The sequence below is a fragment of the Dipodomys ordii genome, unplaced genomic scaffold (assembly GCF_000151885.1).
Source record: "Dipodomys ordii isolate 6190 unplaced genomic scaffold, Dord_2.0 Scaffold164, whole genome shotgun sequence".
In the NCBI taxonomy this organism is placed as follows: domain Eukaryota; kingdom Metazoa; phylum Chordata; class Mammalia; order Rodentia; family Heteromyidae; genus Dipodomys; species Dipodomys ordii.
The window spans coordinates 2,756,666-2,769,539 of NW_012267380.1; the positions used below are offsets into that span (position 1 = coordinate 2,756,666).

Consider the following 12,874-nt stretch of genomic DNA (forward strand, 5'->3'; position numbering starts at 1 on the left):
CTCTACCACTTGAGCCACAGCGCCATTTCCGGTTTTCTAGTGGTTTATTGGAGATAAGAGTCTCACGGACTTTCCTGCCCAGGCTGGCTTTGAACTGCGATCCTCAGATCTCAGTCTCCTGAGTAGCTAGGATTACAGGCGTGAGCCACCAGCACCCGGCTCGAAAATAATTTTATATCTAGCAAAACACCTTTCAAGGATAAAGAATACAGATCAGCTGTTTTTTGTTTTGTTTTTTTAATCAAAATTACATCGCAAGGAAGATTGTTCCCATGGGCACTTTCTAAAGAAACTGCTAGAGAGAGTGCCAACTGTTTCTGGAAAGACTAGAGAGCAAGTGTTTAGGCTCTACAATCCACAGCATGTGTTTTAAGATATCTACAACTTATTAAATACTTGTAAAAACCTAAGTGTGAATGGGTAATAAAACTGTGGCATTAGTTGTACTGGATCTGGGGGGAGGGAACCCACAGGGTTTTTAGACATCACTTTTAGGAAGTCATTGACCACAGAGACGAAATTTGTAAATAAATAACTTGTTCAATAAAAAAAAGTGGCATACATATATAAGGGAATATTATTCAGAATTTAAAAAGGAGATACTGCTATTAGCAAGAACATGGCCTGATCCTGGCAGGCACTTTTAAATAAATAAAGCCACAATCTACAGGAAAATACTCCACAGCTCTAGTTTGTGAGTTACCCAGAAGAAGCCACACACACAGAAACAAGATGCAGATTGATTTCCAGGAATGTAGGGAAGAAATCGGGAGGGATAGGTCAAAGGGCATAAGCTTGCCCTTACCCAGGTTGATGAGTTTGGCGATCTTTGAGGACTGGAGTTAACAGCACTGTATTGCATACTGAAAATGTGCAACACAATGTTCATCACCTTTATAATAAAAATGGAATAAATTTAAATTAAAAAGATCTTAGGGTAGATGTTTAAGAAATAATTTCAATGAATTCCCCAAATAATATTAACATTTCTGGGCATATGATTATAAGGATAGCAGAGGGAAAGAAACACAAAAGGTAGAATTAACAAATTCTTGGCTGAAGTTCACAGTTTTGAGGAAAACACTCTCCAAGGACCAAGGAGGCCAAGGACTTATTAAACTGGGATTTCATCATCTCCCAGCCCTGAGTGAGCAGGACAAGAAGCCATTCAACCTTAATTAGGCAGCCCACATGTTTTTCAATTAAAAATAGACTTGGAAGCCAGGTGCCAGTAACCCTAGCTACTCAGGAGGCTGAGATCCGAGGATTGTGGTTCAAAGCCAGCCCAGGCTGGAAACTCTGTGAGACTATCTTATCTCCAATAAACCACTAGAAAACTGGAAGTGGCTCTGTGGCTCAAGTGGTAGAGCACTAGCCTTGAGCTAAAGAGCTGAGCCCAGGCCCAGATTTCAGGCACCATGACTGGCAAAAAAAAAAAAAAAAAAAAGATATAAATTTTGCAAAAATTGAATTGAATGTATCAGTATAAACTGAAGAATCACATACAGACACAAGCTCACATACACACACATATATATCCACATATAGCTATGTCCAATAGCTATGAGAAAGGCTCATAACTATTGAACACATATGAGCTAGAAGAGGTCTTAAAATTCTACATCCTGCTAAAAGAAACTCATGCATCTTGAAGAAATAACTGCTGATCCAAGCTATTAATACCTTGTTACACCAGATAACAAGAATTTGAGTAGACACTACTAGGGTCACAGCAAAGTTCTGCAGAAGTTTCTAGTAGGTAGAATGGGAAAGTCTAAACTCAATAATATTACTGCTGGGTGTGGTAACATGCTGCTATAATTCTGTAAAAGAAGAAAATTAAGATCCTGCTGATCCTCCTAAAAAGCCTAGAGGTATGAGCTTTCTGGTAGACATGAGGCCTGGAGTTCATCTCCAATCTGAGGAAAAAGAATAAAAGCTAATTGTAATGGATACAAACTTCTTGAGTTCATCTCTTAGGAAAGCAATCAATTATGTTGACAGGTGGCAAATGAAGACAGAGTCAAGAATTATCATGTCTTTCCTATATTAATGGCAATCCTGAGAAATGAAATAGAAGAGGCAGGGATGTATTTCTTCATGAAAATGTTCCAACTGGCCGGGCGCTGGTGGCTCACGCCTGTAACCCTAGCTACTCAGGAGGCTGAGATCTGAAGATCGTGGTTCAAAGCCAGCCTGGGCAGGAAAGTCCGTGAAACTCTTTTTTCTTTTTTGTCTGTTGTGGGGCCTGAACTCTGGGCCTGGGCACTGTCCCTCAGCAATTCAGCTCAAGGCTAGCACTCTACCACTTGAGCCACAGCGCCACTTCCGGCTTTTTCTGCTTATGTGGTGCTAAGGAATTGAACCCAGGGCCTTATGCATGCAAGGCAAGCACTCTACCACTGAGCCACCTTCCCAGTCCCCCATGAAACTGTTATCTTCAGTAAACCACCAGAAACCGGAAGTGGCTCAAGTGACAGAGTGCTAGCCTTGAGCTGAAGAGCTAAGGGACAGTGCCGGGGCCCAGAGTTCAAGCCCCATGCCTGACCAAAAAGAAAAAAAATACTCCAACCCAGAGAACTAGGAAAATGTGATCCAAAAGTGAGAAGGAGAAACAATCAAAAGATCCACCAAATAGGAGTAAAAAACTCTGAGTAATGTGTAGGAGTATGTGTACAATACATAAAAAGAAATTGATCTTTGTAGGAAAAAAAATGATTACAGATAAGTGAAACAGTCGAATCCTAAATCAAGTATAGCAAGCCTGGAGCTAATGGCTCACACACACCTGTAATCCTAGCTACACTTGTAATCCTAGCTACTCAAGAGTCTGAGATTTGAGAATCAGTTTGAAGCCAGCCTGGGCAAAAAAGTCTTTGAGTCTCCTATCTCTATTAAACTACAAAAAAAAAGCTGCAAGGAGAGCTGTGGCTCAAGTCCTAGAGCATTAGCCTTAAGCAAAAGAAGCTCAGAGATAGCACCCAAGCTCTGAGTACAAGTTCCAGGACTTCTTCGCCTCTGCCTACCCCCAAAACCCCTATCAGCTGTGCACTTGTGGCTCACACCTGTAATCCTAGCTACCAAAAGTCTGAAACTTGAGAATTGTGGTTCAAAACCAGCCTAGGCAGACAAATCCAAGAGACTTTTATCTCCACTTAACCAATAAAAAGCCAGAAGTGGAGCTATGGCTCTCCCTAAGAGGAAAAAGCTAAGGGATAAAACCCAGGCCCTTCGGGGGATGGCGGGGGGGGGGGGGGGGTTGGGAAGGGGAAACAAAGGAGGCGGCTACAATGCTTGATAAGAAATGTATCCATTATCTTGCCCAAGTAATTGTAACCCCTCAGTACAGTATTTTCACAATTAAAAAAAAAACAAAAACAAAAACCCAGGCCCTGGTTCAAGCCATAGTATGGCAATGAAAAAAGAAAAAGTATATCAAATCAAAACCCACTAGTAACATGATAAATTATCATCAAATTTTTTTCCCTAAAACCTCAGAGGTAAATCAACATTAGGAAATTAATTAATGTGTTACATTAGTAACAAATCATTTTTTAAAAATCTGTGGTAATCCAGTCATACAAGGGTCCTTTAAGGTAAGGGTCTGCCTCCCACAGCCTCTTAATTAAAAAGAGCCTCTAGAGGGAACTTAAGACACTGTCCCTCAACCAAAAAGGGCTTTATCTGAGATTTGCAGGTGTGACTATTATTACATAATGGGAGCAACTCTGAAAAGATCACATGGTTAACCATACTGTCAGGTTGGACTGAAAAAGAAATAGTACAAAATGAAAAGAGACAACTGGATTCCAAAATTTCTATTGGCAGGAAGCAGGCTGATAAAAACACACAGCTGCAAATGCTTTTCATGAAAAAAGAATGACTCAAGCAGAACAGAGCTAGAAGGGTTGAGACCAGAGTGTAATCCCAAGGCCTTGAACCCTCATCAAGTTGCTTCTATCTCTTGGCTGGCTTAAGAATTGCGTGGGAAGCCAGGCACCAGTGGCTTAGGGCTGTAATCCTAGCTACTCAGGAGGCTGAGATCTGAGGATCACAGTTTGAAGGCAGAAATGTCCATGACACTCTTACCTCCAATAAACTACACAGAAAAAGCCAGAAGTAGAGCTGTGGCTCAAGTGGTAGAGTGCTAGCCTTGAGCACAAAGAAGCTCGGAGATAGCATGTAGGCCCTGAGTTCAAGCCCCAAGATTGGCAAAAAAAAAAAAAAAACTGCATGAGGCAGTAATACCTCTCCTTTGCTCAAGAATGTCTGTCTTCTTATGCTTGTTTCCCACAGTATGTTTAGTAAAGGAGGCTGTTATGGTTAGGATGTGGTTTTGGTGCTGAAATTTGTTTCCCAGTCTATCCGTGTTGGAAGGGTAGGGCCTGGTGGGAGGTGCCTAGAAGTGCCTAGAGTCCTCTTACAAGGAATAAGTGCCTCTCATGTGTCAGTTCTCACTCTGATGGAGAGTGATAGTTAAAATGCAAGTCTAAGCCTGGCACCCCAGTGGTTCACATCCATTATTCTAGCTATGCGATCAAGGTACAAACCCAGCAAAATTCAGAAACTCATCTCCAATTAACCAGCAAAATATCAAAAGTAGAGGTGTGGCTCAACTGGTAAGGATATAATGAACTGGTAGAGAACTAACAAAAACCCCACACCAATGAAGTTATGTGGGCCAGAAAATCCATATGCATGCACACATATACATGATGGTAGGTGAATACAAGGTATAAGTAAAAGTGTAGCCTGAACTCACTTTGACAGAGACACTCCCCCGGCTTTCCCAATCATCTCTTCATGGTGCAACACTGAGTGGTTCCATGGGATGTGGAGGAACTTTAAGAGTGTTCTCATCCACCGCTCAGGATGTAGGACAAGTTGTTCGTAGTGAACCATCATGCATTTCTGGTAACCGACCTCCACACACTGGTTATACATGGTCTCTATGGCACGGTTCCACTTGGTCAAACAGTCCCTGTAGCTGTTCAGGTCAAATCCAGCTATGGTCACTTTCCGAGAAATCATTGAGTGTACTGATGCCCGACCATCTCGGACCATCAAGAGAAACTTGGCATTGGGGAATAACCTAGCAAGGTAAGTTAGGGATTTCAGGGCAAAGGGATCTTTATTACATAAATAAGGGGCTGGCTCTCCATGCTTAACAATGATTTCTAATAAAAAGGCTTGCATGGCAGAATCCAACACATCATCGGTGACACCAGCCTCATCCAAGCGGATCTTCTCTTTGCTGGACCGTGACCACATCTGCTTCAGGGCCAGGATTCGAGGAATGACCCTGGTTTCCTCTCCACAGCGAATGTCAGGGTGTGCATCTAACATGGCCCTCATGAGTGTGGTTCCACTCCGAGGCACACCTCCAATAAATATTAAAGGCATATCCTTGTGATAGGCAAAGGTTTTGTTGGCTTTGATGTCCAGGCCAGTTTGCATAGAAGTCTTTATACTCTCCAATTTGACTGGCTGGCTACGTTCTTCTATGCGATGATGGCATTCCATGGCATGCTGGCCCAAGTAGAACACTGTCACAGAACTAATTACCAGACATGCCAGTAGTAAGTTCTGCTTCAGTTTTCCAACCATCTTGATGTGGTTATCTTGTTAACAAACAGATATTTTGCTCAAAGTAATTTTCAAGAGATGTTCAGGCCATGGAGCTTCTACTTCAGAAAGATGGTCAACATCTAGTAGGAAAAAGAAAGCTATTTGATTACATGATTGCTTGTAAATTAGCCATCAGTTAACACATTTGCATTTTACCTAGACAGAAGCTGAAACCCTAATAGTCCTAGAACACAGTACATACAAAGTATGTCATATATAATCAGAAAAACACTTTTTTTTTTGCAGTTTTAGTACAAGTGCTTGCTCTGTAACCAAGGCTAGTCTTGAACTTGTCATAATCCTGCCTTAACCTCCCCATGATGAGGATTAAAGGAGTGCACTACCATACCAGGCCGACAAACAGATTTTTTTTTTTAGCTTTATAGCCACTTTAATTCTCCTGTGTGTGCACTATTATTGGAGGTAATTCAAAACTGGTCAATGCATAGAGAAGAAAGATCTCAACCAATAAAAGGGTAGGTGCAGTGACACATACCTGTCATCCCAGCTACAGAAGAATAAATAGGAGGAAGATCCAGCTAGACCAGCCTGGGCATGAAGTACGACCCTATCTCAAAAATAATTAGAGCAAAAAATGCTGGAAGCATGGTTCAAGCTATAAAGTACCTGTCTAGTAAATGTGAAGCCTGGAGTTTAAAACCTCAGTACTACCAAAAAAGTAAAAATAAAAATAAAAGGACAGCATTACAGTGACTGCTGCTCTCAGAAAACAAAGTCTGGGCTGGGAAGGTGGCTCAGTGGTAGAGCGCTTGCCTTGCATGCATGAGGTCCTAGGTTCGACTCCTCAACACCACATAAGCAAAAAGAAAAAAAGCCAGAAGTGGTGCTGTGGCTCAAGTGGTAGAGCGCTAGCCTTGAGCTGAAGAGCTGAGGGACAGCGCCTAAGCCCAGAGTTCAGGCCCCACAACCGGACCCAAAAAAGAAAGAAAGAAAGCAAAGTCTTTGGGGCTAGGAAGATGGCTCAGTGGTACAGTGCTTGCCTTTGCATGCATGAAGCCCTGGGTTTGATTCTTCAGCACCACATAAGCAGAAAAAGCTGGAAGTGGTGCTGTGGCTCAAGTGGTAGAGCGCTAGCCTAGAGCTGAAGAGTTGAGAGACAGCACCCAGGCCAAGAGTTCAGTCCCCACGACCGACAAAAAGAAAAGAAACGAAAAGGAAAGGAAAAAGAAAAGAAAGTCTTCTGGACAGATATACAATGACAATAAATATGCTCAGGGCCTCAGAAGGGACAAAGGACATGATGAAATGGAGTTGTAAAATTCTCAGAGAAGGGGCTGGGAAGGTGGCTCAAGTGGTAGAGCGCTATCCTTAGCTGAGGGACAGCGCCCAGGCCCAGAGTTCAGTCCCTAGGACTGGGGGGTGGGGGGAAATAGAAGAAATGCATGCATTACCTGACTTATGAAATGGTAACCCCTCTGTATAATACCTTAATAATAAAATTATTTTAAAAAAGAAGTATCTGGGCGGGGGGAGGATGGGAAGGGATGGGAAGGGGAAACAAAGGAGGAGGTTACAATGCTTGATAAGAAATGTACTCATTATCTTGCCCATGTAATTGTAACCCCTCTGTACAGTATTTTCACAATAAAAAATAAATAAAAATTAAAAATTAAATAAATAAAAATAAAAAAGAAGTATCTGTGTATGCATGTATATATACATACAGTAATGTCAACAGACATTCATATGAAATAGTCACACAAGGCAAACTTACAGAGAAGGAAAACAGGGTGTATAAGTGAAGACTTAGCTGCAAACAGGCACAAAGCAACATCAGTAACAACTAAAAGTGTTCTAAAGCGAGGCTGCTGTTCGAGTTACACAACTCATTATAAAATCTAATAAACACCAAATTGTATTCTTACAATGGGTGACTTTCATGGTATATACATCACACCTCACAACAGATGTTTTTAAGACAGAATACATTAATAGAAAAATATTTTAATGGCCTCAATAGTATACATCAAATAAGATCTGGGTTTTGTTTCATATTCATATTCATATTCATATTCAATCCATCTGATATGTGTGAGCACATATTATTGTCCCAGGCATTATATGAAGCTTTAATCAAGCATTACAAAGAATAAGCTGAGAAAAGTGGCCTAAATAGACTTTAAAAAAAAAAAAAGAGGGCTGGGAATGTGGCTTAGTGGCAGAGTGCATGACTATCATGCATGAAACCCTGGGTTTGATTCCTCAGTACCACATACAAAGAAAAAGCCAGAAGTGACTCTGTGGCTCAAGTAGTAGAGCACTATCCTTCAGCAAAAAGCTCAGATAAAGGGCTCAGGCCCTGAGTTCAAGTCCCAGGACTGATCAAAAAAAATCAAAACAAAAAAAAAGAGCTTTAATTAAGATACCTGGTAACGATATAGATTTGAAATGTCTAATACAAAGCTGTAAATATCATGTGCAAAGCACACTTAGGGGATCAGCCCACAATATTCCACAGTAGTGGGCAGGAAGAAAAAAATAGGAAACAGAATTAAGATTTAACTCCAAAATAATAACACTATAAGTACCAAACTAACACTGTAAGTATCAAAACAAATGTTCACACATTTCCTAAACTGGGAAAGAAAAATGTATCTATAGAGCTGAGGGTCTATGTCTTAATGAAAACAAATGTAAACAGACCCCATATTATTCTGAACACTTCCAAAAGAATATGGAGACCAGGGGCTGGGAAGGTGGCTCAGTGGTAGAGTGCTTGCCTTGCATGCATGAGGCCCTGGGTTTGATTCCTCAGCACCACATAAGCAGAAAATGCCAGAAGTGGCGCTGTGGCTCAGTGGTAGAGTGCTAGTCTTGAGCTGAAGAGCTAAGGGACAGTGCCAGGGCCCAGAGTTCAGGCCCCACAACCAGCAAAAAAAAAAAAAAAAAAAAGAATATGGAGACCAAAAGGCCAAAAGAGATGGCATTTTATGTCTCTAAGATATTAAACATCTGTACTGTTTTTCCTCTGTGAGGGAGGGAGAAGGAGGGGGAAAGGAAAGGGAGAGAGGGAGAAAGAGACACTATTCATAAAGGAGTGTAGTCCTAACTGTGCTAGCAAAGCACAAAATCTCAGTTCCCCCAAAGACAATGTTAAAGTTATCTGTGTTCAAGCAATTCTGCCTGAGAATTAAATGTACCAATGTTCACAGAATCCTTATTCATAGCCAAAACACAGAAATAACAAAAAGTGCCATGCTGGTGGCTCACATCTGTAATCCCAGCTACTCAGGAGGCTGAGATTTGAGGACTGAGGTTCAAAGCCAGCCCTGGCAGGAAAATCCATTAGACTCTTATCTCTAATTAACCACCAGAAAACCAGAAGTAGCACTGTGGATCAAGTGATAGAGCACTCACATTGAGCTGAATAGCTGAGGGAAAGCACCCAGGCCCAGAGTTCAAGCCCCTTCACTGACAAAAAAAAAAAAAGAGGCTGGGAATGTGGCTTAGAGGTAGTGTGCTTGCCTAGTACACATGAAGCCCTGGGTTCAATTCCTCAGTACCACATACACAGAAAAGGCCAGGGGTGACACTGTTACTCAAGTGGTAGAGTGCTAGCCCTTGAGCAAAAGAAGCTCAGGGACAGTGCTCAGGCTCAGACAGTTCAAGCCCCAGGACTGGCAAAAAAAAGTTATTCAACTCTGTGTGCCTGTGTGTGTGTGTGTGCGCGCGCGCATGCATGCACACTGCTCCTAGGACTTTAACTCAGAGCCTGGGCACTGTCACTGAGCTTCATTTTACTCAAGGCCAACACGCTACCACTTGAGCCACAGTGCTATTTCTGGCTTTTTCTGAGTAGTTCATTGGAGATTAAGAGTCTCATGGGAAATGGAAGTGTCGCTGTGGCTTAATTGGTAGAGTGCTAGCCTTGAGCACAAAGAGGCTCAGAGACAGTGCCCAGGTCCTGAATTCAAGACCCACAACTGACACACACACACACAAAAAAGCATCTCATGGGTTTTCCTGCCTGCCTGGGCTGGCTTCAGACCCTGAACCACAGCTCTCAGCCTCCTAAGTAGCTAGGATTACAAGTATGAGCCTGGCTGTTTCTCAACTTTAAAATGGACAAAGTGTAGCATAATCATCTAATGTAAAATTATTCTACATAAAAAGAATGATTCTCAGTCCAAAAATTCATATGGAACAACAAAAGACCTAGAATAGCCAAAACAATACTAGGGAATAAGGACAACATGGGAGGGATATCCATGCCAAACTTCAAACTCTACTACAGAGCTATAATAACAAAGACAGCATGGTACTGGCACAAAAACAGACCCGAAGACCAATGGAACAGAATAGAAGATCCAGAAATAAATCCACAGGCCTACAGCCAGCTGATATTCAACAAAGGAGCCAAAGACATTCAATGGAAGAAACACAGCCTCTTCAACCACTGGTGCTGGGAAAACTGGGCGGCCACATGCAGAAAACTAAAAGTGGACCCCAGCCCATCACCATGCACCAACATCAATTCAAAATGGATTAAAGACCTTAACATTAAACCTGAATCTCTGAAACTACTGCAGGACAGAGTAGGAGAGACACTTGAACTAATAGGCACAGGAAGGAACTTCCTGAACAGAGTCCCAGGGTCACAACAAATTGGAGAGAGATTCGACAAATGGGACTACCTTAAAACAAAAAGCTTCTGCACAGCTAAAGCTATCGCAACCAAGCTAGAAAGACAACCAACTAATTGGGAAAAAATATTTACCAGCAATCTATCAGACAAGGGGTTAATATCCAGTATATACACAGGGAACTCAAGAAACTAATCCCTCCCAAACCTAACAAACCAATTACTAAATGGGCAAGGGAATTAAAGAGGGACTTCTCAGATGAAGAAATAAAAATGGCAAAGAAACACATGAGGAAATGTTCATCATCCCTGGTGGTGAAGGAAATGCAAATAAAGACAACCCTGAGATACCACCTTACCCCAGTCAGAATGGCCCACATCCACAAATCAGCCAACGACAAATGCTGGAGGGGATGTGGAAAAAGAGGAACCCTATTACACTGCTGGTGGGAATGTACACTTATACAACCACTTTGGAAAGCAGTCTGGAGGGTCCTTAGAAAGCTAAATATTGACCTCCCTTACGACCCAGTCATACCACTTCTAGGCATCTACCCTGAACAACAGGAACCAATATACAAGGACACGTGCACCTCCATGTTTATTGCAGCACTGTTCACAATAGCTAGGATATGGAAACAACCCAGATGCCCCACCACAGATGAATGGATCCAAAAATTGTGCTATCTATACACAATGGAATATTATGCAGCCATTAGAAATGATAAAATAATGGCATTTGCAGGGAAATGGATGGAGCTAGAAGGAATCATGTTGAGCGAGGTAAGCCAAGAGCAAAGAGACAAAAGGTACAATGTCTCCCTGATAAGTGGATGCTAAATCCAAAATGTTAGGTGATACAACAAAACTAACAAGACTTAAGAAACAAAGAACTCCCACTCATCTGGTCAAACCACTACTAAATATCCCCATGCTGCTGATCACACGTATGGTGTATAACATGTGAACACCGTTATATGTTATAGACTGTGATAGACAATTTGCTCCAGGAAAGTTAGAATGAACTTGTGACTTTAAATGAACATCATTATTCCACAATACTGTGAAATTTGGGAAATCATGTAATCACTTAATCACAATTAAAAAAAAAAAGAACCTGGGGAAAGTAGGGAGGGAAGGGATGGTATGATAGGGGGAAAACAATGGAGGGGGTAACAATGCTCAATAGGAAGTGTACTCATTACCTTGCTCATGTAACTGTAACCCTCTGTATATTATCTTTACAATAAAAAATTAAAAAAAAAAAAAGCTCAGGGAGGGGCTGGGAAGATGACTCAGTAGTAGAGTGCATGCCTTGCAAGCATGAGGCCCTAGGATCGAGTCCTCAACCACATAAGCAGAAAAGGCTGGAAGTGGTGCTGTGGCTCAAGTGGTAGAGCACTAGCCTTGAGCTGAAGAGCTGAGGAACAGTGCCCAGGCCCACAGAGTTCAGGCCCCATGACCAACAACAACAACAAAAAGCTCAGGGACAGCATGCAGGCCCTGAGTTCAAGCCCCAAAACCACCAACAACAACGAATGTCACAGAACTATGTATAAAATAGTATTTTACTGTAATTTTCAAAAAAATTTCAATGGAGAAATTTGAGGGAAAACATGGAAGGTTCTCATGAAAATCATGTAGAGAGAAGACCAAGGCCAGGAAGCTGTGATCTTAAATCTCTGATTAATAATGTTCTGATTGAACATTATTTAGTCATGACAGTTTCAGTGGTGGCAGAAGACATAAAGTGAGTAATAAGTTTTGCTGAGATTGGAAGACAAACTATTACAGAAAAATGGTCTCATTTTCTCTTATGAATACTTAAGTGAAATGGAAAAAATCATTTAAATCTGAACAAAGCAAACTAAACTCAGTGAAACAAAGAGAAGTATTTATAGTGAAGTCTAATTTCATGTTAGTTATAGAGGGATGAAGCCTAGTATACTTCCTTTGTTTCATAGAGTTGCATAACCACATTCATTATATAGGAAAGAAATCATTCTGAAATGCACACAGTTTGGGCAATGTTTTGTTTTGTCAGTCATAGGTCTTGAACTCTGGGCCTGGGAGCTGTCCCTGAGCTCTTAAGCTCAAGATGAGCATTCAACCACTTGAGCCACAGCGCCACTTTCAGTTTTCTGGTCCTTTATTGGAGATAAGAGTCTCAAGGACTTTCCTGCCAGGGCTGGCTTTAAACCATAATCCTCAAATCTCAGCCTCCAGCTAGAATTACAGGCATGAGCCACTGGGCACCAAGTAATGTTTTGCATTATCCACAGTAAAATTACATTAACTTGCCAACTTCTGATTCCTATCAAAATTCAATAGATGAAAACTGATTCAACTTCAAAAATTACCTTAATAATTTAAGAGGTGTAGATTAAGTGGCAGAGTGCCTACCTTTTGCAAAAACCTCTCTGAAATCAGAGATATAAAATAGTCACCAGTCAAAAGTTAAGGTGAGCCAGGCTCTGGTGGCTCAAGCCTGTAATCCTAGCTACTCAGGAGGCTGAGATCTGAGGATCACGGTTCAAAGCCAGCCCAGGCAGGAAAGTCCATGAGACTCTTTTTTTTTTTTTTGGGGGGGGGTCCAGTAATGGGGCCTGAACTCTGGGCCTGGGCGCTGTCCCTCAGCTCTTC

The 12,874-nt window shown here is 41.6% G+C and overlaps 1 protein-coding gene across 1 annotated transcript in view; it reads right to left on the minus strand.

The window, feature by feature from the left end:
* Tpst1 (tyrosylprotein sulfotransferase 1) overlaps positions 1-12,874 on the minus strand; it is a 47,299-nt gene that overhangs the window by 17,617 nt on the left and 16,808 nt on the right. Inside the window, exon 2 of the mRNA XM_013033182.1 lies at positions 4,763-5,708. Within this exon, the coding sequence (XP_012888636.1) occupies positions 4,763-5,607 (845 nt within the window). The 5' untranslated portion in view covers positions 5,608-5,708. The remainder of the gene's footprint in view (positions 1-4,762; positions 5,709-12,874) is intronic.